A 27,884-nucleotide genomic window follows, 5' to 3' on the forward strand; every position below is an offset into this window, starting at 1 on the left:
TTGGATTGAAGTTATCCAACATTAGTTGTTTTAGGATTAAAATGGTACTATTTCTTGGAACATATAAACCTTCTCTTTTGTACCGTGAATATAGTTAAAGACTTAGAAAATTTTATTTGTCTCAATTCTCTTTTTCACTACACTTACCACACTACATACTATAATATTTTTCACACTTCTCTTCTTTTTTGATATATATACACTTCACAAAGGAAGAAACACCACTATTTATAGGTGAATAAGTCTTCCACATAATCAATGTGTAGAATGAAGGGTAGTAATATAGTGTAGGTAGATAAATGTAATAGATGTTAAATGAGTTTTTGATTTTTGGAATATTCCAATAATTTCTTGTTAAGATATCAAAGTTTGATTATATTAAAGGAAGAAAAAAGTTTAATGGTTTGTTTCAAATGACATTAGCTCACAAATTTCAACTAAAAATGGATTACAAAGAATTGTTAGTATGTTTTGTCTTTGAAATTGAAAAAAAATCATTATTATTTTTGAAATATATGGTGAATCTATATTAAGTTGATAATCTAATTCTAAATTGAAAGTTGATATGAGTTTTGACTACATATGTGAATAAAATACAAGGCCATATTGAGATCAGATTAATCCTACACATCTATTTATTTTACTTTTATGTTTAATATGTGACTTTAGATCAACTTACCTATAAATATATTATGAAAATATGATATATTTTACTAATTAACAAAACATATGATAGCTAATTTTGTAGAACTTTAAAGTACGTGACATATATAATCTTTCAAAGAAAAAAATAATTATATTATCTAATATTTCTTCTAATAGGTTTACATTCCTAGTAAATACACACGTACAAATTATTTTTATCCTATTGCTACAAAATATAATTTAATAATCATTATTTTTATTCTATTGCCACAAATTATAACTTCCGAATTTATATGTGCAAGACTAGAATAATGGAAATTGTTCATCCACAATCTAAAAGACTAAAATACCCCTCTAATCACGTGGACAACTTTTCACCCTTGGAATCAATTTTTTTTTAGTAATCTTATTATGTCCTTCTCGATAAGATAGCAGATCTATTAGCTTTTTTGAATACTATAATTATACTACTCTATTATATAGTGGATGGACCCGAAATACAATAAAGTAATAGACTATTCAAAATCTCAATGAATGACTAACAGACAACCATGTCATAAAAACCACATTCACCAAGATAAAAATCTTTGGGACAAACGTTGGTGCAGCATTTTTTTAATCACCAATACTTGACTGTCATTTTGAAGAAAGAAATATACTGAGAAATAGTCCCCCAAAAAGAAAAATAATTAATTTTTTAATTAAATAAAAAGGATCAAATTTGTTCATGTTTTACAGAAATGGAGCTACTTTTCTCTTAGTTGACTTTTTGATGTAGAATTATTCCAATCTTTAGAAGAAGAAAAAGGAAAAATTCTTTTGGTCAAAATGATATTTTACTTATGTTTTTTTTTTTTTTTGAACATTTTATCATTTTAATTTTAATATGTTTTAACTAAAAAATGGAAAAAAAAATCAGTTTATTTTAAAATAAAAAAAATATTATAATTTTTTTAAATTTCTGGCCATTTAGCACTATCCAAAATTTTTTTTTTTTTTTTTTTGCATTTGACTCTTAACAAATCTTCAACATGGATTTTATCGATTCATGTATTGCAATCTGAAGTTAATATATAATAATAATTGATGAATGGACAGTCATATTGATATACAACAATAATTGAGTAGACAATTAAATATTGATAAATATTTAATAAAATTCTCAACAAATTTTCAAAGTTTGTGAAAAAATATTTAATATATGTAAATCTAAAATTGAAATAGAAGTATTAATTGACAAAGAATATACAAAGGGAGACAAAATAAAATACTGTACTTAATTTACAAACTCATAAATTTTGGATATTTTCAAAAACAATAGTGGAGGAAAGAGAAATTATGTTTCTTCCCGCTTTCTCATTGGCTTCAAGTAGCGGCGAGCGCGTCTTTTCCTGTGAAACTCACAACTCGGTCTGACTAAATTCCACCATGTGTAAAGTTTGCACTAAAATGAAACCCACTTTACATTATTATTGTTAAGACCGGACCCCAGCGAAAAAATAAATAAATGAAGAAGGTGACATCAAGGATTAAATCCGAAACAGCTAATTATATAAAAATAACTGACTGGATCATATTTTTCGATGGTCAAGCACTTACTATTCATGTGAAGGAAATCAAAAACGTGTGGACGGTGAATCATAAATTTTTAATCAACTTATACCTCTTTCTATATATACCATCTCATTCATTTCACTATGCTCAAAAAATAAACATATTCATTTCTAACTAATAAATCCTTCATTTTTTTCCTCTCTCCCAATTCATTTGTAAGAGAAAGGGAAAAAAAACCCAGAAGAAGCACCATATATTGCAACGTAAATTAAAGAAAGAAAATTATTAATGGCACTTGCTAAAGAAATTATGGGTATTTCCCTGCTGGAGAAATCATCATCATTTATGAACTCATCATCAATGGCACTTTTTAATCCCAATAATTATCACAAAGAAAATCATCTTTGGTTCAACCAGCAGTTTCAAGGAAGGAGGAATTTAAGTAGAAGAAAAGCGTTCAGACAGAGTACTATGGCAGCTATAAGTGAAAATTTGATCAAAGTTGTGCCTGAAAAAGCAGTGAAATTCAAAGTGAGAGCTGTAGTTACAGTGAGGAACAAGAACAAGGAAGATCTGAAGGAGACAATTGTGAAGCATCTTGATGCTTTCACCGACAAAATCGGGAGGAATGTCACGTTAGAGCTCATTAGCACTGACATGGATCCAAGTAAGTCAAGGTCTTAACTAATGATCCGAAAGGCCTCTTATTAAAATTTAATTTCTGACTCTATTTTCTTCAGATACAAAAGGACCGAAGAAGAGCAACCAAGCAGTGTTAAAGGACTGGTCTAAGAAATCGAACTTGAAAACAGAGCGAGTAAATTACACAGCAGAATTCATTGTGGACTCGAATTTCGGAAATCCAGGCGCGATCACAGTGACGAACAAGCACCAGCAAGAGTTCTTTCTGGAGAGTATTACTATTGAGGGCTTTGCATGTGGTCCAGTTCATTTCCCCTGTAATTCATGGGTTCAACCCAAAAAAGATCATCCTGGAAAAAGAATATTCTTCTCTAATCAGGTATACTTCCTTATTTTCTTTTACTACTTTAATTTTTAAATAAAATTATCATCATATTAATCATCTGATATGACTTGTCCAGTTGTAATTAATTTATTCATTTTATTCAATTCAATGTTTGAATTTTTAGTTTCGTTGACATAATACTTTCCGTGTGGAAAATAGGAAAGTAGTCTTAGTTTGAATTACTACCGTATTTGAAATTTGAATTGATCAAAAAGAATTTTTTAAATATTAGATTTTACCAACATAATACGGTAACTAACAACTTTATGACTATTTTAGTAAAATAAATTTGATTATTCTAAACTGGTTATATAGTTTAATTAATAAAAGGAGCAAAGAGAATATTTAGAAAAAAAAAAAGAAAAAAAAAAGCAACACCATCACGAGTTAAATGCATTATGCACGTAATGTCTTTTTATATGGCCCCCAATGTTGATGTTGCTTATCTTCATGTTTCTATAGATTTAAAGTTTATGAATTATATAACGACTTTAACTTAATATTATACGTAATAATAATTGAATTCATAATTAAATATATATGATGTGAACGAAAACAAACTAAAATTAATATAAATTATTTTTGCAGCCATATCTACCGGATGAAACACCAGCAGGACTCAAATCATTAAGAGAGAGGGAGCTAAGAGATTTAAGAGGCGATGGAAAAGGCGTCAGAAAATTATCTGATAGAATATATGATTATGACATCTATAATGATCTTGGAAATCCAGATAAAGGCATTGATTTTGCTCGTCCTAAACTTGGAGGAGACGACAATGTTCCTTACCCGAGACGTTGTCGTACTGGTCGTGTTCCTACAGACACAGGTTAGCTAATTAGTTACACTGTGAGTGTAGATAATTAGTTAAATTTGTGATTCAGTTAGCTTACGATTGTTGTCTTATGATTAATATTTTGTAGATATAAGTGCGGAGAGTCGTGTGGAGAAGCCAAATCCAACGTATGTTCCGAGAGATGAACAATTTGAGGAGTCTAAAATGAATACATTCTCAACTTCCAGGCTTAAAGCAGTGCTCCATAACTTAATTCCATCTCTAATGGCCAGCATTTCTTCTAACAATCACGATTTCAAAGGATTTTCAGATATCGATAGCCTTTATAGCAAAGGGCTACTTTTGAAGCTTGGTCTTCAGGACGAAGTCTTAAAAAAGCTTCCATTGCCTAAGGTTGTTAGCAGTATCAAAGAAGGAGATCTGCTCAAATACGACACGCCAAAGATACTATCAAGTAATTAGTCCCTAACCTGTTGCTAAATAGGATTAATGACTGATTAAAACCTATTGTGCAATTCTTTTAACTAGTGATGAATGCTTAATTAACAAATGTCAATATTGTGTACATTGCAGAAGACAAATTTGCCTGGTTACGAGATGATGAATTTGCTCGACAAGCAATAGCAGGAGTGAACCCGGTATCCATCGAAAAACTTCAGGTTTTTCCACCAGTAAGCAAGCTTGATCCTGAAATCTATGGCCCTCAAGAATCCGCCCTCAAGGAGGAGCACATTCTTGGTCATCTCAATGGCATGACTGTTCAAGAGGTAATTAAACACAATTGGATTTCACTTATACGAACGATAAATTATTTTACATTATCAGTGTATTTTAACTTACTGTCTTACTAATTAAAAATGTTCATCTCCTAATGTGACAGGCTTTGGATGCAAATAAGCTTTTCATTGTGGATCATCATGATGTATACCTTCCATTTCTCGATCGGATTAATGCACTTGATGGCCGCAAAGCATATGCAACACGCACCATTTTTTCTTGTCTGATGTTGGCACACTTAAGCCCATTGCCATTGAACTTAGCCTCCCCCAAACTGGTCCAAGTTCGCGATCCAAACGTGTTGTCACACCACCTGTTTGTGCCACTGGTAACTGGACGTGGCAGATCGCTAAAGCACACGTCTGTGCTAATGATGCTGGAGTTCACCAACTCGTCAACCACTGGTAAGTAATTAACCTGAAAAATGAGTTGATGCAGAAAAACAGAATTTTACCTTTATTTAATACTTATAGTTTTGTGGATGATTTTGGTCATGTAGGTTGCGTACACATGCAAGCTTGGAACCATTTATATTGGCAGCACACAGGCAATTAAGCGCGATGCATCCAATTTATAAGCTTTTGGATCCACATATGAGATACACTCTAGAAATTAACGGTTTGGCTCGCCAGAGCTTGATCAATGCTGATGGTGTCATCGAGGCTTGCTTTACTCCTGGTCGCTACTGCATGGAGATCAGTGCTGCTGCCTACAAGAATTGGCGCTTTGATTTAGAAGGCCTTCCAGCTGACCTTATCCGAAGGTACAATTTCTTCTATAGTCAATTAGGAGTTAAGTTATATACACTGACATTGGAAAAAATTATATCGTCACTGTGTCACTGTAATTTAACGGATTCCAGCATATTAATTACCTATTAACCTTCAAATTATAATATTTTTTTGTATGTAGTCTTTATTATTGTGGGTAAAAAGTGGAAAATCTAAATAAATTTTGGTCTTATTTCAAAATGCAGAGGGATGGCAGTACCGGACTCAACACAACCTCATGGGCTGAAACTTCTAATTGAGGACTATCCCTATGCTGCAGATGGGCTTATGATATGGGGCGCAATCGAGAGCTGGGTTCGCGATTACGTAAACCACTACTACCCATCCTCGGCCCAAGTTTGCAGTGACAGGGAGCTGCAAGCTTGGTATGCCGAGACTATTAATGTGGGCCACGTTGACCTTCGCAATGAGGAATGGTGGCCCACGTTAGCTACTCCAGAGGACCTCATTTCCATCCTCACCACCCTCATCTGGCTGGCTTCAGCGCAACACGCTGCACTGAATTTTGGGCAGTACCCTTACGGTGGCTACGTCCCAAACCGGCCACCACTCATGCGTCGATTAATCCCTGACGAGAACGATCCCGAGTACGCGGTGTTCCTAGCTGATCCACAAAAATATTTCTTCTCAGCTTTACCAAGTTTGTTACAAGCAACAAAGTTCATGGCCGTGGTTGACACATTATCGACACATTCTCCGGACGAAGAATACTTGGGGGAAAGACATCAACCGTCTACTTGGACCGGAGATGCAGAGATTGTTGAAGCGTTCTACAAATTTTCCGCGGAAATAGGGAGAATTGAGAAGGAGATAGATGAAAGAAATGCCGATACGAAACTAAAAAATAGGTGTGGTGCTGGTGTGTTACCATATGAACTATTGGCACCAAGTTCAGGCCCTGGAGTAACATGTAGAGGTGTTCCAAATAGTGTATCAATATGAGTAATTATAAGTACATATATATAACCAATGTTTATGAAGTCCATAAATAGGGTGGACTAGTGAGTCTTCTCTGCATATATGTAATATCAAGATGTATGTTTGTATCTACAGCTAGATTTTTGTAAGAACATTAATTAAATTAAATAATTAGCTACTAATACTAGCTTAAGTCCATCTACCACATACTCAAAAATTTTTTTAAGACCGTACCTTTCGTGCCCACTAGTGCAGTAAATGCAACATCCAACTGTGTTCACGGTCCAGATGTGCGGTTCAAAGCGTGTGGGAATGTTACAATATCTCACATTCACCTTTTATGATATTGAACTATACGCATCTCATGAGTTAACTTTTGAAGTCGAGTTAGTTTCATGATCTAATTTACGTAATAAATAATGGTGTCTTACTGATCTGTGATCGTAGTGACGTTAATCTAGAAGTCATCATTATAGCACTTGGACTAAAACCAATACTACTACAATCTATCATGACTTCCCACAATAATGTTTGTCAGCATCATCTACTTTTTTTGCCACTACATTTCCCATTAAAACAATTTTTACTTTTTAGAAATTGCAGTTGATTTTACAGAGCTATAGTCCCCTTCAATTTTCTTTTAATAATTCTGAAGTCCTAGAAGCATACTCAATAATTCCACCAGATATAAGTTAATTAGCTCCCACCAGTAAAGGTACCAAATAACGTATGCCTCCCATCAACTCAAATTTTGGATAATATAATCTATCAAGGCTTAGATCGATAAGAAGAAAGCTTTTCTCCCAAATTAAGATTGTGATCTTCAAGTTTATACCTACTTCTTTAGCCACTAGATTACGCTTTTAGATGCTTGGACAGCTTGGCCCCAAATTGTCTTGTTATTAATTAACGTGTACTGGTTGTTTGAAATTCACATATAAGAATAGAACGTAAGGTAGCCTAACTTGTGAAATTGAACCATCAATAAGAAGTATATATGTATTTGTGTTGTGCCCACATTAGTTGTTTAAAGAATTAGAGTTTGTTTGACATTATTGTTGGAAGTCCAAAAACACTTATTTTGATTTTAAAAAATTATATTTTTTTTCAAAAAATTAGGTATTTGTCAAATCTATAAAATTATTTTTAAATGGAAATAATCGTTTTTCTGTTGTTGCAAAGAAGCTAAAAATTTCTGCTTCTTAAAAAAAAAAATATTATTTTTTTCAAGACTAAAATATCACTTTCATATATGTATATTTACCAATATATCTTTTATTAATTAATTAACATATCTCATATTTTGGAATAAGTATCATTTAGTAAAAAAAAAATTATTTTTATATAATAATTATTTTTTTATTTTACATTTATGTATTATTATTTTACTTATTATTTTTAGAATTATACAAAAAAATAACAACAATATTTTTGCAAGATTAGAAACAAGAAAAAAAATAATTAAAGATTTTAACCCTCCAAAAAAATGTATAATATTGATTGAAAATTTGAATATGAATATTTTAATTTAATAAAAATAAAAATTTAATTTAATTTTTGTAATAGATGTTTAAACTAGTTTCTCTCTATAAAATAATCTTAATACTAAAAATACATTAATACTTGCCCTCGTAATTTGACTCTCAAAAGCATTTTTAAAAAAAGATTAGTGAAACACAATTTGCTTATAAAAAACACTTTTCAAATGAATTAGCCAAACACAAATTGTATTTTTTTTTCCAAAGCACTGAAAAGCTATTTTTAAAAAAGTACTTATGAAAATAAGCAATTTTCAACGGCAATGCCAAACAAGCTCTTAATCAGAATCAATTGCGAAATTAAGTTATATTAATTTAATTAATATTTTGAAAGCACTGTATTATTATTTTTTTCCTTTTTCTTTTTTTTTCACAGTTGGATGGTTGTTAGAGCAGTCCCACTATATTGAGAGTGGTTAAGGCTCAAATTGCAAGGAACTTTCTTTGTTTATTAAAGGAAAAATGAATATTAAAGTGGTACGGTCTGAAATGAAGATTAAAAAAAAGGCCTTTATTATTAGATTCATTTTTATATTTCATTATTGGGTTGTTACAGTCTGAAATGGAACATGTTGCAAAACAGACAAAAATAGTGTGATCTTATCAAAAACTGTTGGTCTTTAATTTTTACAATTTTTTATTTTTTTTAGAGCTTTAAATGATTAAAAATTAGCTGAAAATTCCCCTAACGAAAAATTGCAAGACGAAACAAAATTTGCAAGGAATAAGTTTAGTTAAAAACATGTCCCAGACATAAGTTTTGTAACAAAAATTATGCCGAAAACAGAGGAATTTAATTATGCTCAAGTTAATATATCAAAAACTCATTCAATTTAGATCTTTATATCAATAAAATTACTTAATCAAATTTATCACAAAAAAATTAATATATCAAAATAAATTATATTTTATGCTAGGTAAATATAAAATTCATAAATAAATAAAATTAAAGAAAACTCAACAAAAGAATTTTAGGGGTAAATTATAAAATTTTCACAGTCATCGAAAATATTTATATATTTGAAAAATTAGAATTGATATTCATGTGTAAGAAATTAAAATGTGAAAAAGAATTTAGGAGAATTCATAAATAAATGCACATGTTTTTTAGCATCAATACTTTGTTTGGGCAATATTCAATCGAAAAAAACACTTGGTACTCTAAAAGATATTGTTACAATATTGAATTTGATATATACTCATTAAGGTACGGTTCAAATTTCATAATTTCGCCAGTTTTCTTTACTCCACTTTCTTGGCTATCTGAATTTTAGACCATAATATAGTTTTCACTAAGCGAAAATTTTATAATTGACATATATAAGATTAATTATTACTAGTTATGACATATTTTTCGATTCCAAATTTTCAAATATACTGAAAAATTGATTGAGGAGATGAAATGAATGGTGTTAGGGTTTTTTTAATAATAAATTAAGTTGAGTGTTTTAATGATATAAAAATCTAAATTGAGTGATTTTATTGATATAAAAATAAAATTTAATGAATTTCGTAGACAAAATTTCATAATTGACTGACATTTTGATACCCAAAACATAAAGTGTAGTGCGTACAATAACTTGAATCAGAAATATATAACTCGATTATAGTGCTATTATTTTCTTTTTCTGAAAAAAAAAAAGGGTCTGGTTGTTAGAAATAGGGGTGCGCATCGGTCGGTTCGGTTCGGTTTTAGGTGTTATTGGTTCGGTTTATCGGTTTTCGGTTTGTAAATACTTCAAACCGATAACCAAACCAATAACATATTTCTTATCGATTTTTGGTTAATCGGTTTATGGTACTTAACGGTTCGGTTTTCGGTTTAATCAATAAGAAAATACCATATGATTTTTCCAACATTTGGCAGGAAAGTAATAATCATAAAAGTAACAATCATTTTTCTTGTAAGTTTAGACACTAGACACATTCAAAGGAAAAAGTGTGAAAGTAGCAATCGTTTAACCATTAACAAAAAGTGTGAAAGTAACAATAGTTTAACCATTAACAATAAGACTAGTAAATTTAGTATAGTCTTATTGGGTTATCAGTTTAACCATTAACAAAAATTATAAAACCGGAAATCGAACCAATAACCCAATAAAAAATTTTGCAAAACCGTTTAAAAACCGTTAGCCCAATAACCCAATATCAATAAACCAATAGTGTTTTTTTTGGTTTGATTTATTGGTTAAATCGGTTTTTTCACACCCCTAATTAGAAACAGAAACAATTGTTAATTTTAAAATCACCGTTCCTATTTTGTGTATTATTTAGAACTAAGATTCACGTCAATAATTATATTTAAAGAATGAAGGGTCACTAGTCAAAGTCAAGTTAAATTTCATTCCAAGTCTCATAGAATTTAGCAGAAGGTGCATCACGTACAAAACTTTGCAAACTAGTGACCTTCCGTTACACATTTCTATTCCAAGTCAAAATATAGAAATTTACAACTCATTACTTATTCATTTCCTGGTTCATTACTCTTTTCGATTTATTTTATGTGATTATGCTTGATTAAGCGATAAAATAGAAAGAAAAAAAAAGACTTAAAATTTACTTCCTCCTCAATTTATGAGATATTTTTTGGATTTTGAGATTCAAACAAGTTTATCTTTGATCGTAATTTTTTTTTTATATATTTTGAATTGTCAATTATTGTAACTTATAATAACTTTTACGTAATTTACAAATATATAATTTTCATTTCAAAAAATTAAAGATTACATGCGCATATTTTCGGTCAAACTTAAATGGTTTAACTCTCAAAAAACGTAAAGTGACACATAAATTGAAATAAAGAGGGAATATGATTTTTTTAAAATATGACATAACATTTATGTTATCACTTCACAAATTTATTTTCTTAAACATTTATAAAATATAACATTTATGTGATTATTTCACTCAGAGTGCCTCATAAAGCAACTATCACAACTAAAAAAAATTGCCTTTATTTGAATAGATTTGTCCAACATCCATCTATACTTTTTTCCAATGAATTTCAAATTAGTGGACTGTGGGGTACCTTTTGTTTTGTTTTGTATTTTTGGAAAAAGGGGCCATTCACACAAATATTCTCTATTTCAGGTGGTGTTTAGTTTTCCTCTTTGAAATATCTGATCTTTAATTCTTATTTTTCTATATTTTAAATAACAAATAAATTGAATAACAAATAAATTTTTGCGGAGCATGAGGTTATATTTTCATTATATGATATCGTACATCATATTCTCATTCCACAAAAAGCTTAGTTTGAGAACCTACAAACTATATCATAAATGTATAACTTAATTACTATAAAACTTATTCCGAACAAATTAGGTTATATAATTCTATGCAACTTATGCCACATAACTTAAGTCCTATAAAACTTATGTAGAGTGAGATAAAAATTTTCTAAATGTATGTCGAGTAAATAAGGTTATATAGAAGAATATTTTGATCTATAAATTTTCATCAAAAGAGGTCAAAATCTGAAAACCATCATAATTGAAAGTAAAAATAAAAAATCACCATATTCAAAAGTAAAAATTAAAAATTATACCAAAATAAGAAAGCCAAAACATTTTTTTTGTTTTTTTTTTTAAAAAAAATTGGAAATAGGAAAAGGGATTACAATATGAAGAATTGAACCCTCAGTAGCTATTAAATATTCCGCCCAAAAAAATATTTAGTCCTATCTCTTTTTTTATTTTGTGGGCTAACTTATGTTATTATTCCAAGTTGTTTCACATCCTGTTGGAAGGTAGTAAGGAAGAAATAAGAAATTTGTTGGAAGACCAAAGGCAACTGAAACATAGTTTCCAGGAAATTATTAGACATTTTTTCAACTACAGAAGTCCACTCTCCCCATTAATAAATTGGGCAAATTACAGAAATTACATACTTTTAAGGCAAAATTACAATATATTCCTAAAAGTTTATAATTACAGAAATCCCTCAAACGGATACAATAATATAAGCGCTGATACATTAATTGTTAAGTAAGATACATTACATTTTATACATGATATACTAATCTGATGTACACTCTATACATGACACACTAATCTGATGCGCGAGATACACTAATCTGATGCGCGAAAATGAGAAATTTTGGAGATTTGTAAAATTTATAGGGGATAATAGTAATAAGTAAACTAAAATGTGAAATTTCTGTAATTTTTTCCTAATAAGTAACAGGAAATGATCGATCACAGATAATAAAGTACATAAAATGACTACTAAATTTATATTGACTCGCTAAATTATTCACGTAGTAACGACCATCTCTCTCGCAATTGCTATAAATACAGCTTTCGTTAAGCCATAAACTCCACAATAAAAAACAATTAACCTTACAATCACTATCACTCTTCTTCCAACCAAAATCAACTACCAAAAGTACAATCAACACAATGGAAGGTACTACCTGGACTGCATATGCTGCAATATTTCTTGCTACTCTGTTTCTTTTGCTTCTCTCCAAATTTCTTCGGCAGAGGAAACTCAACTTACCTCCAGGCCCAAAACCATGGCCGATCATCGGAAATTTAAACCTTATTGGCAGCCTTGCTCACCGATCCATCCACGATCTCTCCGTCAAGTACGGACCCATTATGCAACTACAATTCGGGTCTTTTCCCGTCGTAGTTGGCTCCTCTGTAGAAATGGCCAAAATTTTCCTCAAAACCATGGATATCAACTTTGTCGGCAGGCCTAAAACCGCTGCCGGAAAGTACACTACTTATAACTATTCAGATATTACATGGTCCCCGTACGGATCCTATTGGCGTCAGGCACGTAGAATGTGCCTGATGGAATTGTTCAGTGCAAAACGGCTCGATTCATACGAGTATATTCGGGATCAGGAACTTCATTCTATTCTTCATCATTTGAACAAATTATCGGGGAAACCGATTCTGCTGAAAGATTATTTGACGACTCTGAGTTTAAATGTTATTAGCAGAATGGTATTGGGGAAAAGTTATTTGAACGAATCCGAAAACTCGATTGTGACTCCTGATGAATTTAAAAAGATGTTGGATGAATTGTTCTTACTTAATGGAGTCCTCAATATTGGAGATTCAATTCCATGGCTTGATTTCATGGACTTGCAAGGTTATGTTAAGAGGATGAAAGTTGTAAGCAAGAAATTCGACAAATTTCTCGAGCATGTACTTGATGAGCATAACGTGAGAAGGAACGCAGTGGAAAACTACGTTGCTAAGGACATGGTGGATGTTCTATTGCAGCTTGCTGATGATCCAACTCTGGATGTTAAGCTGGAGAGACATGGAGTCAAAGCATTCACTCAGGTATTCACTTTATTTTTATATAAAACTCAAAAAAATAATTGGAGTAACGTTTGTATAAGATAAAAGGGTACAATGGGTAATTTTCTCATTAACCTTGCACTGAATGAATCCCTACTGCTCTGCTCTGCTCCACTTGGGGTGAATTCCTTCACTCTATTGATATGGATGGAGACAAGATATTGTGGAAATTTTTGATGGACCCAAAATTTGGTTATCACTTTTCAACAAGAAAATGAATATACTCGTAATATTTGAACTGTATCAATGATAGTGTTATATAAATGATATCACACCAAACGCATAATTTAAGATGGTCCATTTGTAGCTATTTTAGAAATAGAAAGTGACTACTAAAAGAATATAAATAAATTTTGTAGCTAAATAACAAAATACGGCTGTAATTCTATTTAGCACCACATTATAAGAAAAATTGTAAGCTATTAACTATGTAGCAATAGATTAGCGCATAGCTAGTTAGGTTATTTGTTTCTTATGCATGATTAAAGTTGATGACACGAGCAAAATGTGTATTGTACAATCAGGACTTGTTGGCTGGTGGAACTGAGAGTTCAGCAGTGACAGTAGAATGGGCAATTTCAGAGTTGTTGAAGAAGCCAGAGATTTTCAAAAAAGCTACAGAGGAATTGGATCGAGTAATAGGCCAAAACAGATGGGTACAAGAAAAAGACATCCCGAATCTTCCTTACATAGAGGCCATTGCGAAAGAGACTATGCGTCTGCACCCAGTGGCACCAATGTTGGTGCCACGTGAGTGCCGGGAAGACTGCAAGGTAGCTGGCTACGATGTTCAAAAAGGAACCAGGGTCCTCGTGAGCGTGTGGACTATCGGAAGGGATCCAACATTGTGGGACGAGCCTGACGCTTTCAAACCCGAGAGGTTCCTCGAGAAGTCCATCGATGTCAAAGGACATGATTTTGAGCTTTTGCCATTTGGAGCTGGGAGAAGGATGTGCCCTGGATACAGCTTGGGTCTTAAGGTGATTCAAGCTAGTTTAGCTAATCTTCTTCATGGATTTAATTGGTCATTGCCTGATAATATGACTCCTGAGGAACTCAACATGGAGGAAATTTTTGGGCTCTCAACACCCAAAAAGTTCCCACTTTCTGCTGTGATTGAGCCAAGACTTTCATCAAAACTTTACTCTGTTTGATTCAGCACTGTTTGTTTGTTTGAATTGATGCTCTGTTTTAAGTCTTTTTTTAATTTTGTATCCTTTTCTTTGCTTGGAAGTGGTTTGTAGTGAACTTCACTCAAAAGTATGTATGTCATAATAATGCAGATAATATTTCAGAATTATTTATGTTAGAGCAGAGCTTATGTTGTAAGTTGGAACAATTTCAGATCTCCTTAGGGAAACTTTTTATTCATGAATGTTCATCACGTCAGGTCATTAAAAATTATTTAAGGATTAAAACAAAGAGTCATTAGGCAAAGTCGAGGTAAACGTCAGGTCAATTCTTTACAAAATTAGGTGGAAGGTGCATCACGTACCAAATTGGAAGACTTGACCTTTTTGAACACGTGATTTCTAATTTAAAGTGAAATGTACAAACTTACAACTTGTCATTCTCTTATTACTATGATCGCTTCGCTATTTTGATAGATTTATTTCTGTGCAAATATAAATTAATTGGGTAACTAAATTTTGAATAACAAATGTTAACTAAACCATTCGTCACGTTTTTCCCTTCTGATTCATTTGTGATTTTTCGCACACAATATATAAACAGTAGATTTATATGAGTAAAACCAACATAAAGTAAGTACTTATTAAATTCTAGTTGTTTAACACACTGTTGTTGAAGGCAAGAAGGAAATAAGAAAAAGTTTGTTGGAAGACCAAAGGCAACTGAAACAAAGGTTCCTATTAGACTTTTTTTCTCTACAGTCCACTCCCATCCGGGTGTCCGATATTTACATTTGAAGCCGTACTAAATTCGGATTAGTGCGAAGTTCCACATTAGGGTAAAACGCTTCCTAAGGCGATTTTGTACTAGGAAGACTTAAACTTACGATCTCTCCTTAAGGATGAAGGAATAGTTATCACTCCACCAATATATGTGTTATTGACTATTATTCATATAAGTAACAGTATTAGACCATCTCTCAATTACTGCTATAAATACAGCTTTGGTGAAGCCATAAACTACATACTCCAAACAATTAACACTTACAATCACTATCAGTCCTCTTCCACTACCAAAAGTAGTACAAACAACTCAATGGAAGCTACTTCCTGGACTGCATATGCTGCAGTATTTCTTGCTACTTTGTTTCTTTTGCTTCTCTCCAAATATCTTCTGCAGAGGAAACTCAACTTACCTCCAGGACCAAAACCATGGCCGATCATCGGAAATTTAAACCTTATTGGCAGCCTTCCTCACCGATCCATCCACGATCTCTCCGTCAAGTATGGACCCATTATGCAACTACAATTCGGGTCTTTTCCCGTCGTAGTTGGCTCCTCCGTCGAAATGGCCAAAGTATTCCTTAAAACCATGGATATCATCTTTGTCGGCAGGCCTAAAACCGCAGCCGGAAAGTACACTACCTATAACTATTCCGATATCACTTGGTCCCCGTACGGATCTTATTGGCGTCAGGCACGTAGAATGTGCCTGATGGAATTGTTCAGCGCGAAACGGGTCGATTCATATGAGTATATTCGGGCTGAGGAACTTCATTCTATTCTTCATAATTTGACCAAAATATCAGGAAAACCGATTCTGCTGAAAGATTATTTGACTACTCTGAGTTTAACTGTTATTAGCAGAATGGTAATGGGAAAAAGGTACTTGGACGAATCCGAAAACTCCATTGTAACACCTGACGAATTTTAAAAGATGTTGGATGAATTGTTCTTACTTAATGGTGTCCTTAATATTGGAGATTCAATTCCCTGGATTGATTTCATGGACTTGCAAGGTTATGTTAAGAGGATGAAAGCTGTGAGCAAGAAATTCGACAAGTTTTTGGAACATGTACTTCATGAGTGTAACGCAAAGAGGAACGCAGTGGAAAATTACGTTGCTAAGGACATGGTGGATGTTCTATTGCAGCTTGCTGATGATCCAACTCTCGAGATCAAGCTGGAGAGACATGGAGTCAAAGCATTCACTCAGGTATTCACTTTATTTTTATAATGACCATATATATAACTTAAAACTCAAGAAAATACTAATTAGATTATGAGTAATTTTCATTAATCAATCACTGAATTCTTAGTGCTCTGCTCCACTCGAGGTGATGGTATACTATTCCTCCACTCTGTTGATATTGTGTTGACCCAAAACTCAGCTATCATTTTCCAACAAGAAAAATAATAGTATACTCGTAATAATTGAACTGTATCAATGATTATGTTCATAGAAATGATATCCCTTCCACTTTCTGTCTTGGTAAAACGGACAAAGAAACTATTAAAAGAACAGAAATAATATTTTTAGCTAAATAACAAAATCTGTCTCTAATTCTATTTAGCCACACATTATTAATAAAAAGTGTAAGCTACAAACTATTTAGCAATAGTCAGGTTATTTGTATTTGTTTCTTGTGTTTGGTTATAGTTGATGACATGAGTAAAATGTGTATTGTGCTATCAGGACATGTTGGCTGGTGGAACTGAGAGTTCAGCAGTAACAGTGGAATGGGCAATTTCGGAGCTGTTAAAGAAGCCAAAGATTTTCAAAAAAGCTACAGAGGAATTGGATCGAGTAATAAGCCAAAACAGATGGGTACAAGAAAAAGACATCCCGAGTCTTCCTTACGTAGAGGCAATTGCGAAAGAGACTATGCGTCTGCACCCCGTGGCACCGATGTTGGTGCCACGTTTGTGTCTGGAAGACTGCAAGGTAGCCGGCTATGACATTCCAAAAGGAACCAGGGTGCTGGTGAGCGTATGGACTATCGGAAGGGACCCTACATTGTGGGACGAGCTTGAGGCTTTCAAGCCCGAGAGGTTCCTCGAGAAGTCCATCGATGTCAAAGGACATGATTTCGAGCTTTGGCCATTTAGAGCTGGGAGAAGGATGTGTCCAGGCTACAGCTTGGGGCTTAAGGTGATTCAAGCTAGTTTAGCTAATCTTCTACATGGATTTAAATGGTCATTGCCTGATAATATGACTCCTGAGGAACTCAACATGGAGGAAATTTTTGGGCTTTCAACACCCAAAAAGTTTCCACTTTCTACTGTGGTTGAGCCAAGGCTTCCATCTAAACTTTACTCTGTTTAATTCAGCACTGGTTGTTTGTTTGAATTGATGCTCTGTTTAAGTCTTTTGTAATCTTGTATCCTTCTCTTTGCTTGGAGGTGGTTTGTAGTGAACTTCACTCAAAAGTATGTATGTCATAATGATGCAGATAATATTTCAGAATTATTCATGTTAGAGCAGAGCTTATGTGGTAAGTTGGAACAAGTGCAGATCTCCTTATGGAAACTTTTATCCATGAATGATATATTTCTCCTCAGGTATTTTTGAGAGTCAAACAAGGTATATGATATTTGTAGATCTACAACTTGAACCGGGGAGAAGCACATTAGAGGTTAAAAATGACCACAATTACCAGATGAAACAAGTAGCACATACTGAGAAATGTGACATGAGATCAACCTATGGATGCACTAGTTTGTAGGTGTGAAACCATGCTAACTGAAGGTGTCAAAAGAGAATACATTAAACTTATGGAGTAGCAATGGGTTGATATAAAAAATAAACTGGGTTAGCTAAAGGCACCTATATATATTCAACGTATTTTCTCTTTTAATGTTATTTATTATGACCGATGATATGATATGAGATTAACTGACAAAAGGAAAATTCGAATAACCAAACCCACCTTACATAAAATCGAACCATTCAACATTTCAATGAATGACTAACAGACAACCATGTCAAAACACACAGGACTTGGGAAAACCTGATCTTTATTTGACAATGTACAAAACAACAAAACTAACTTCCAAGTGCCTAATTCTTCCCCACTTTTGAACAAATAAAATTATAGCCAAAATACAATCAAAATGCACTACTTCATGCAAACACTACCACAGAAAAAACTGTATCTCAGTAGATCTAAACTCAAGATACTAAAACGATGACATTGGGAACCACCCACCCTCTGTAAAAGTCCCAACCCACTTGCATATTGAAGGCACATAGAATTAACTGAAAATCCTTTCAATGTTAAAAGAAGACGGGACCAGAAAGCAACTCAAAGGCGCTGTAAAAAAAATCCCTTAAGGCGTTGTAAAAATAAATACATTTACACAAAAACGCCTTCAGCAGCCTTCACCGTTGTGAGCAGCAAAATTGTGATAAATTAACATTTTCATATCAAGAAACTGCTTCCGCAAATTTACACCTACCAAACAAGAGCATAAAACAGATTACAACATAGAATATGAATAGGAGTTCCGAGTTCACCAATGTAAGCATTCTATTTGCCATACCTCGCTGTCCATGAGACTTGACGAATAATATGTACAGAAAAGAACCCTGTAAAATCAAAAATAACAATATTATAAAAGAGAGTCATGCAGAAGAAAAGTATGATGCTATTAAATAAGTATAGCATATACATTGGGACACGTACCTGTTGACAAAACTATTTAACCAGGACAACTGGTTACAACAAGAAGCAAATAGGCAACAATAAAGTGATTGATCTCATCGTAAGGAAATGCTATCTAAACACCAAGCTTCCATTCTGTTGACGTCTCAAATTTTCAATAAGTAACTGGTAAAATGATTTCAGCACTTTAATATCACTACCCTGCTAATAAAAGCCAAAACAATACAAGGAAAAGTCAGTAAAAGCAGATTATCCATTCTGTTTGCTTGTAGATACTAATGGAGGTTTTATTCATAACCCCGCCCTTCAAAAAACAGGAGGATTCCGACACTGTGTTCTCTACTTTCTCCAGTTCTTCAAACAGTGCTTTCTGAACAGATGGTTCTGTCACCATCCTTGCTAAAATTTAATTCAGCATGTCAAAAAAAAAAGTAGAATACCTGCAATTTCTGACAATACTGCTCAGCCAAATCTTGAGGACAATGAGCACTTTGCAAGCTTTTTGATACAAAATGAACAAGAAAATCATTCCCAAATTTCTCAAACATGACCTTCTGAACCAATACAATCTCGCCGAAAAGAACAAGCTGCCATGGTAATTATTAAAAAAATGAAAAGGGAGATCAGCTATGCAACCCAGGAATATCAGATTCTTGCAATCATATTACTATATAGCAAACATCAAGTATCATTTTGCAGATCTAGAACATGAGGCAATCAGAGAGAGCAAGTAAATTGCTGCAGCAGGAAGAAACAGGAGGACATATTCAATTTGTCCACCAAATGCTAGTTCCAGAAGGGAAAGGCCACAAATATGCCGAAATAATATCAGCCACATGAGAATGAACTAATTCACAGTAACAGCAACATATTCATATCAAAGCACTGTGTGCTGACATTGTTGTGCCACAACTGATAACAGACAGGGTTGATAAGTTAGTTAGACTAGTCAATGCACCAACTTAGTTGTGCCATAACTGATAACAGACAGGGTTGATAAGTTAGTTAGACTAGTTAATGCACCAACTTACCGTATTTGCATCACGGAACTCGAAGGATTTGTCAAGGACACTGTACAGACAACAGTTTGTTGCAAAGGCCTCCATCACAAAACTTCGGAAACCAGGCACCTGGAACAGAGTAGACATTTTACATGCTAATAGACACAATTGATCTTTATTGCTGCAGTGAAGCTCAAAGACAGTTTTACCTTTTCTTCACCATAAGGACTCACACACCAGTCTTTGATTAGTCTTATAAATATCTGTACACATGCCTGAATAAGAAGGGTAAGGAATGAAGTTCCAATAAGTGGGATATAACATATTTTTGTGAAGCTCCTGAACACTAAATAGCACAAGTAGACTAATGCTAAACTAACCTTACGAACAAGGATATCCTTGTGATTACAGGATGCATGTAAGATCAGCTGCATCATCGGATCCAAGTAAGCCCTACTTTTGGAGGAAAGAAAAACTGATGATAGATCATGCGTAGCAATCACGTGAAGGAAAGTGTAAAACGTCCTCTGAAGTTCCTGTAGCTCACGGATTTCCTGAGATGACATACAACTATCATGAAAGGACAGTAAAGAAAACTATAAAAAGAAGCATCCTCAGTTCCAAATGCAAATACAAAATCCAGGATATGCATTAGATGGTAATAACCCAACCAGGATTATGGTCTGCATAATTCAAGCCTTTAAGATATTTTCTATACACCAGTCTTATCCTTCTACAAAAATGAGTGCATATGCTGACCAATCTAATCTGAATGAAGGAACAATAACAATGCAACTGGCAAGATATCACAGATGAGGAATCCCAACGAATCTGATAATGCTCAATCGCACCAACAGTCATCCGTAGTAATAGAAATGGAAGCGAGACAAATAAGGAAGATTCCAGAGGATAACCATGAACGTAAGGTAGCAACGGATTGCTAGGAGTTGAAGATAGATGAGAGCCCGGAAAATAGGGACATGCAAGGGTAAAACAATCAGTACATAGGAAATAGGGACATAACGGCAGAACAATTGGTACTAACACTCGTGGAAAATCAGCATGAACCAAAATTTATGAATATCAAATGAGCTGGGAACTGGCTGGACTATGCATGTGGGAGTTCTCGGTTGACAGCCGGATATGTTAACTTTGGTCTTGGACATGGTCATGTAATGTTTGTAAAAATCATCTCTTAAGGTCCATCTGCTAGAAAATAACTGCAGCTTAGATGGTTCTCATGGATAGCAATTAACTAGCCTTAGTATCTTGGGAAAACAAAACTTGCTAATGGATATCACCCTCCCTCTCCCTCTTCTCCACTTGCAAGCCATAGAAAAGAGTGCAGTCCATATACAATAGGGCAAGGATGGGCTGAGCTACTAAAGAGTAGCCACAGCTTACTCTCTAGGTATTTATGATGGCAATTCTCTACATACAAAGGATGGGTTCACATACCTCTGTATTGCTTCCAGGACCTGTAGGGAAAGCATCTCTCGGGAGGATATTAAATACTCGGCTAGCAATAGCAGGGTAAACTTCCTCCAGAATGTCTTGAACTCCAGTGTTGAATTTGCAGATAAGCTGATTAAGCAATAGCAAAAAGCCTGCTAGTTCTTTCGGCTGCATTGAGAAACAAAAGAAAGTTATTCTCATGAAGACATCAATCATTGATGTGAAATGAACACCACTCATATGCTCTCTGAACAAAGTTACCTTTCCATTTTACAGTCTGTCGCAATCTCTTAAATACCACTATATCAAACATGTTAACATAGTTTAGTTTTACATCAATATATCAAAATCTTTTATATAACATCTGTAACAATACATTTGTTGGAACTTGGAAGTTTTTGCCAACATAGTTCTTCATTGTTTCCAAAATTAATACTGTTGATTTTTATCAATTTCATCTGTATGCATCTCAATAATGTTGTACTCGTTGATAAATACCATGCTAACCATTTATAAGATTTTACACTTCCCAACATTTCCTAAGTTTGCCTCTGATTTAGATTGAGAAATTCGGTAAAGAGTTGTTGACCATAACCAAGAAATTATGCAATTCTACCAAATAAAAACCTTGCATTATCTTAAAATGCTTGCAATCTATCTAGCTAGGAAATTAATGAAAACTTTATACATAAAATAATGAAGGATCTACACATGATGCACATTAACCTAGAAAAAGTGTGCAATGAAGTGCTACAAAAAGTCCTGTGCAGGAGAATGGAAACGTATTAAATATTTAAAAATCATTAAAGATAAATATAAATTAGCAGTTACTATGAGGGAACAGTATCAGGAGATACAAAGGATTTCAGTAAAAGTCTATAACAGTGAGTTTACACCGTGAATCTACCTCGGTCATGCTTTTTTTTTTTAAAAACCGACCTCAGGTGTACTTGTTTACACTAATCGTGAATGAGGTTTCATGGCGTATGCTATATGTAGATGATGGGTGTGTTTGTTAAGGAAAATGATTTCCTTGAAAGTGTTTTCTTGGAGATTAATTGATTTCTTACTTATTGAGGTAAAACTGAATGGGACTGTGATATATGCTCCCCACTGCTTTCCCATTAGTTGTCATGTTTTTCCTAAGTGCCATTTTTTCTTTCCATTACAACTTTGATTAGCTTCACTTGAGCCGATGGTCTTCCGGAAATAAGTCTTTCTACCTCCAAAAGGTAAGGTGAAGTCTTCGTACACACTACCCTCCCCAAACCACTTTTGTGGGATTCACTGGGTATGTTGTTGTTGTAATGTAGTTTAGAACATTCTACAACTTCGCCTAAAATACATACATCAGAAGAAAAATGCATTGCATTTGTCAACATTATTTTTTCTCAAAGGAAAATGCAAAGCATCGGCCAATGGTTTGCTTCTCAAACTATGAGCCACAAGACACAGAATTAAGATTGTTATGGCCGATATCAAAGTTAATCTTACAACACAGATCCAAATAGTGAGATATGATATTGCAGTACACTTTCCAAAATATGATTTGACTTTGGTTAAATGTATACTAATGACTTCACCTCACTTTCGGCTAGCAATTGCTCCAGTGCCTTTGGTAGATATGGAAATACAGATGATCCTAGTATGTCCACCATGCGGTGAATGAATGATGTGACCTAGAGGAGTTAACATCGTCAGGAAAGGAAATGCATCACCAAAGGTGCATCAAATAGAACAAAAATAACAAGAAATTAAACACATACCTTGCACCGCAGGGGTTCTATCTTTGGATATATGACAAGAATACGTAGAAGGACATCCAATGTCTGGATGAAAAGAAATCAACATGATAAGAATTGATGGAGAAAAGTAATACTTGGATTAGGGCATTATTTAACCACAAAAATTTAAAATCTGTCTCCCTACAACAGGTGCACCAGAAAAACAAATAGTGCAAAAAAAGAAAGGGGAATAACAACACACTTTGTCATTCACTTATTTCTGAGAACAAAGTCAACAACCAAAAATCCATTGAAGTATAAAGACAGCCAATCCAGATACCAACCTCCTTAAATAGTGACACTACTGAAAGGAGAATATTCAGGATTGCTTTGAATTGTAACAACATACGAAATAATTGACATGCATATTGATAATCAAGCGTGCCACAATGTATGGTTACCAGTAGTTGGTAAGCACAGACAGATTAAAACATGAGGTGGAGTTTAGAACTAATCTAGAAGAGCAAGAGAAAAACTCAAGCACCAATCAACCAACCTGTTTGAACATGAGACCAATTGCAGGACGACTGGCAGTTACAAGACGCTCGCTAAAACCCTGGCATGCAAAAACATTGTGGTGAGGTTAGGAGGAATAGGCAACAAATGCCGAATCAATCACCAGTGCTAGAAACATGAAATGGCAGTACGCTCAGCAAGAAGACAGAAATCCCAAGAAAAAAAATTGCTTAAAGACAGCTATCATATTGCTGAAAATATATTGAGACAATCCAGTACTTTTAATTTTTAATTTTATTTGGTATAATGTTGTGGATTCATATAGCCAATCCAAACTTATCAAGGACCGAGGTGTAGGTATTGCTCTGCATAATGTTCACTGAGATGAATTTAAATGTAGAAATATGTTAAGTGAGGAATCTGAGGCATAATTGTTGTTATCAGGTATGGTATTACTTAGATAATTCATAAAATGCTGGATTGGGAGGAGTGAAGAATTGCATCTTAACGGCATACATTATAAAGAGAGGTGAATTATTATGAGTTTGGAGAGGACATTAACCACATTTTGCATTGCAGCTTTAAATCAAATATAGAACTTGGATTTCTCTTTGTTCAACATTTCACTGGCTTTTCAAAATCTGATGGTGAAGCACTGTCGAGTAGCATGCTATATAAGATTGGCACAGAAAGAAGGTCAGCTTGAAACGCAACAATATGTATTTTTGTGGGTTATTTGGTATAAAAGAAATAGAGATGCCCATAGTAATGAAATATATGTAACCAGTACTAGAAGATCTTTTTGTTGTTGTTTTATGTCCATACTTTAAAGGATAATTCCAAATATTTGGGCTACCTTGAAAGACAATTGTGATTGAACTGCAAACCAACTTCTTACATACTTTTGACACCGCATTTTTGTGTTATTGATAAAATAATTTGATGTACAAGGATAAGAAAATTATAAGAAAATGTAGAGAGTTTGATAGCACTAGTACAAACCTTGCTCAGAGCATTAATGGCCATAATTATCTGCTGGATATTTGTGATCTTTGCTGGAGACTCTTCAGGATTCTGGGCTTTGGCATTTAAGAGCAAAGCCTCAACCTGTTAAAAGTATCTAAAGTCAGTTCATCTAATTAACGGAAGCAAGTGTCCAGAAATACTCGTATTCCACATTAAACATGCAACCATACAATGTAAGCACCATTTGAATGCATATATGCATCAATCAAGCTAATCAAAACATCCAAAGAAAATTCAATTTACAGTCCTTTGGCTAATGAAATGACCTGCTGACAAAGAGGAGTAAGCAAGGCAGTCAGGTACTCTGATTGCTTTTCAAGGGGTACATCTTCCATTCCAATTAATAAGCCAATCGCCTACAACATGACATGAATGTGAGTTAGGAAGTAGGCCAGCAAGTCGAAAAAATCTCTCATGCACATGTCCTAAGACCATGTCTGCAGATGTACCTCAAAAATGTGACTACCATCTTCACAACCTGAGAGCTCCTTGGAGACAGCATAAATTGTTGTGAATTGAGCAACTGTATCTTGCAAACTCTGAATGAACATATCAAGTGAGGAATTCAGAAATAGAATCCAAAGAAAAGAAAATGAGATCTTTCCCATATACAGAAACTTGGGAGATGAAATGGGGGCAATGGGGTGGGAAAATCATACCTGCAGAATAGTCTCTATGTAGGGTACAAGTTTTGCTTTGAGCAGCTTCACAATCCTCATGAAAAGATAACTTGCCCTTCGACTCACATTCCTATTTGGATGATGTATGCCTCTTTCATCGAGAAAGGCACTCAAAACCAAAGGTATGTATTGTGTATTCTCCTGAAAAAACTTCATATACCTCGTTACTGTTTCCAAGTAGATAAGTGCAACAAGCCTGTTGTTGTGGCAAGGAAACTTTGTCGACAAAAGCATTGGTATTAGTTCTCCCAAGAGACCATTTCCTGTTTTCATGGTTTCATCACTAAGTGATTCCCCAAAGGCATATAGGAGAGAGAGTGCAGCCTCTATCTCCTCGACATTCACATCCCCATTAGATGCAACAGCACTAGCTAAGGAGTTCCTGATGAAAAGCTGAGTTGCATCAGGTGCTACACGACCCACACTCCGAAGTAGAACAAACAAATCCTTCCTAAACTCAGCCATCCGATCTTCCTCTTCCTTTCCTGTTTTGTCCAACATATCGAGGTTATTGCGATATGCTGGGTCAAATCGGATCTGGGACCGAATAACATCCAGTATCTGACCTACATGAAGTGATTGTGTCTCGGTCAATGGAGCCAGACTCTTCAATGTGCCAACATACCCAGAGAGGAACTGCACAATACTGAAGGTTTCATCAATTTCACAATTTTGCATTACATAGAAAACAGAGGGCAAAACCTCATTCAATAGTTCAGTTGAGACAGCTTTCCCATCCTCAGAGTTCAAACGCTTTGAACACTCCAAAACCTCAGTTGAATATCCAGTAAGCAAAGAAGAAACACTTGATACCAACTCAGAGTCATTATCCTCTGCTACCAAACCAAAAACCTTTCTAATTTGAAGGCTCTGCAAAAGAGTGAGTTTTGCTTTCGGATCCATGCGCTTAGCAGCAACAGCGTGGATGCAACCAGCAGCAGCACCTCTGAGTTGATCAGGAAAACCACTCACCAACATCAACTCAAATAACAACCCGACAAATGCATCATTTGCTATCAAACCTATGTCGATCCACGAAACATACCTCCTCATAGAATCTAACACACTGCAACATAAATCCGGATCCGAATTCCTGTACATTAAAAGGATATCATACCAAGCCCTAACAACCTGAGAAATACACTGCTGCCTCATTGCATCCTTAATTTGCCCAGCGATAGCCACCTCCTCTTGGCTTCTCGGATAGTCCAAGCTAATAAATTCTTCATCCAATGCATTGAGAACCCGACAAAACATATCAATAACCACTACACCTTTACTAAGATTTGATAAAAAATCAACAAATACTGAAGGCCATATCATGGGATACTCGAAACAAATTAAAGTAACCATAACCTGAGCAAGCTTATTCTTTATGAAAGCTGGACCATCCAAAACTCTTACCAAATTCTTATCATCAATGCTCTCATAACAAGCCAATGAAAACACAGATTTCCGGATAAAGGACTTCTCCTCTGGACCCATTGATGAATACCGAACCCGAAGAACCTCGTGCAGACATTGTAAGCACCAGAACTGAACTTGAACCAGTTTAGAGAAACATAAACGCTCAATACATATACTACAAATTGATGGGGTTTCTTTAATTTGTTGGCAATAGCCAACTGCTTGTGCTTTAAGAGCAGAATCAACTGCCCCAGATTCATCAAAACTTATAAGTATTGCCTTTTCAAGATCATCCATAACTGTTCCTTAAACCCCTAAACCCTAATAAAACCTCAACAATGATCAGATTTTTGAATGAAAAATACCCAAAACTCTTCCTGATGAATCTGAATAAAAACTTAATAATGAATTTGATTAGATACTTAAGCGTTTATTAACATAGATCTTTTGGGGCTTACCTCAAAATGCTTGCGGAAAATTTAATGGTGGGCAATCACAAGATTAAAGAACTAGGGTTTTGTATTGAACAATGGAGTAAAACTTACGGCCCAGAATTAGGGTTTCTTAATCAAAATCACTGAAAGCTTTTTCTGATTTTTTAAAAAATTATATAAAAATAAAACTGCAAAGGAGCAGAGACTGTGTAGACTTGGTTAAAGAGGTCAAGGAAGAAGGAGAAGACGGAGGCTTTTGTGAGATCTCTCTTTATATACTTCCTTCACTTTGCCTATCAACTCTTTTTCTCTTACCTCTTCTATTTTTCCTAAACAATGTGCTTTTGGTTTTAAAATTTCACGTATGTTTTAAAATTATATTCCTTTTGTTTCTCAATCGAGGTTTGATTCTCTTATTAGGGAGCACTCAAATTTGAATTCGCGCGAAGAAAGTCTCAAGTTGATGTTTGACTAAATCTGAGGGCCAAATTTAAATTAAAGTCACGTAAAAGTATTTTGTGTTATCGTTTGACTAAGTTCAAATTTGCACCGAAAAAGTTTCATATTAGGGCTAGAGACTTCTTTACAAAATTGACTTCATAAACCGACTTGAATTTGAAGAATTTAAAATCTAAGGTTAAGAATTAGAGTACTTATCACTTCTTTACAACACTATTAGTTAATGAAAAAGTAGTTTTCGCC

The 27,884-nt window shown here is 34.1% G+C and overlaps 3 protein-coding genes, 1 long non-coding RNA gene and 1 pseudogene across 5 annotated transcripts; 3 read left to right on the forward strand and 2 right to left on the reverse strand.

Moving 5' to 3' along the window:
- The first annotated feature begins 2,472 nt into the window (after window positions 1-2,472).
- Window positions 2,473-6,706, forward strand: LOC125820610 (linoleate 13S-lipoxygenase 3-1, chloroplastic-like). Its single transcript, XM_049500021.1, is given in 9 exon segments — window positions 2,473-2,866; window positions 2,940-3,220; window positions 3,815-4,055; window positions 4,150-4,476; window positions 4,596-4,789; window positions 4,903-5,011; window positions 5,014-5,203; window positions 5,299-5,562; window positions 5,776-6,706. Coding segments are annotated over 9 exon segments (2,742 nt in total). The 5' UTR covers window positions 2,473-2,487; the 3' UTR covers window positions 6,533-6,706.
- Window positions 6,707-12,399: 5,693 nt separating this feature from the next.
- On the reverse strand, window positions 12,400-15,835 carry LOC125820632 (uncharacterized). Its single transcript, XR_007442541.1, has 2 exons — window positions 15,732-15,835; window positions 12,400-12,587 (listed from the first exon to the last, which is right to left on the reverse strand). It is a non-coding gene; the product is annotated as an uncharacterized LOC125820632 (long non-coding RNA).
- LOC125820621 (trimethyltridecatetraene synthase-like) lies at window positions 12,447-14,521 on the forward strand. The gene is made up of 2 exons (XM_049500035.1): window positions 12,447-13,346; window positions 13,889-14,521. Exons 1-2 carry the CDS (start codon window positions 12,447-12,449, stop codon window positions 14,516-14,518), a joined length of 1,530 nt encoding a protein of 509 aa, XP_049355992.1. The 3' UTR covers window positions 14,519-14,521.
- On the forward strand, window positions 15,591-17,627 carry LOC125820622 (trimethyltridecatetraene synthase-like; annotated as a pseudogene).
- A 652-nt stretch (window positions 17,628-18,279) lies between these two features.
- On the reverse strand, window positions 18,280-27,422 carry LOC125820608 (exportin-T). Of its 2 annotated transcripts, XM_049500019.1 has the most exons (16): window positions 27,207-27,422; window positions 25,321-27,062; window positions 25,111-25,200; window positions 24,928-25,017; window positions 24,638-24,742; window positions 23,676-23,735; window positions 23,162-23,224; window positions 22,979-23,074; window positions 21,399-21,563; window positions 20,321-20,494; window positions 20,150-20,215; window positions 19,971-20,069; window positions 19,380-19,526; window positions 18,961-19,143; window positions 18,818-18,863; window positions 18,280-18,729 (listed from the first exon to the last, which is right to left on the reverse strand). In XM_049500019.1, the coding sequence occupies exons 2-14, from the start codon at window positions 27,043-27,045 to the stop codon at window positions 19,051-19,053; spliced, it is 2,973 nt and encodes a 990-aa protein (XP_049355976.1). In that variant the 5' UTR covers window positions 27,046-27,062; window positions 27,207-27,422; the 3' UTR covers window positions 18,280-18,729; window positions 18,818-18,863; window positions 18,961-19,050. The 2 variants fall into 2 exon arrangements, with proteins under 2 accessions (XP_049355976.1, XP_049355977.1); XM_049500020.1 differs by having other exon boundaries at window positions 18,961-19,140; window positions 25,321-27,422.
- Window positions 27,423-27,884: the final 462 nt, after the last annotated feature.

The sequence above is a fragment of the Solanum verrucosum genome, unplaced genomic scaffold, assembly GCF_900185275.1.
Source record: "Solanum verrucosum unplaced genomic scaffold, falcon-dt-bn FXZP01000117.1, whole genome shotgun sequence".
In the NCBI taxonomy this organism is placed as follows: Eukaryota; Viridiplantae; Streptophyta; class Magnoliopsida; order Solanales; family Solanaceae; genus Solanum; species Solanum verrucosum.

Coding starts and splice junctions, on each gene's coding strand:
- LOC125820608 (XM_049500019.1), bottom strand. CDS start 27,045: ATGGATGATCTTGAAAAGGCAATACTTATAAGTTTTGATGAATCTGGG. Junction 23,225..23,675: donor TTGGTCTCATGTTCAAACAG/GTTGGTTGATTG, acceptor CTTTTCATCCAG/ACATTGGATGTCCTTCTACG. Junction 20,495..21,398: donor GTCCTGGAAGCAATACAGAG/GTATGTGAACCC, acceptor ATGTCATCTCAG/GAAATCCGTGAGCTACAGGA.
- LOC125820621 (XM_049500035.1), top strand. CDS start 12,447: ATGGAAGGTACTACCTGGACTGCATATGCTGCAATATTTCTTGCTACT. Junction 13,347..13,888: donor GAGTCAAAGCATTCACTCAG/GTATTCACTTTA, acceptor TTGTACAATCAG/GACTTGTTGGCTGGTGGAAC.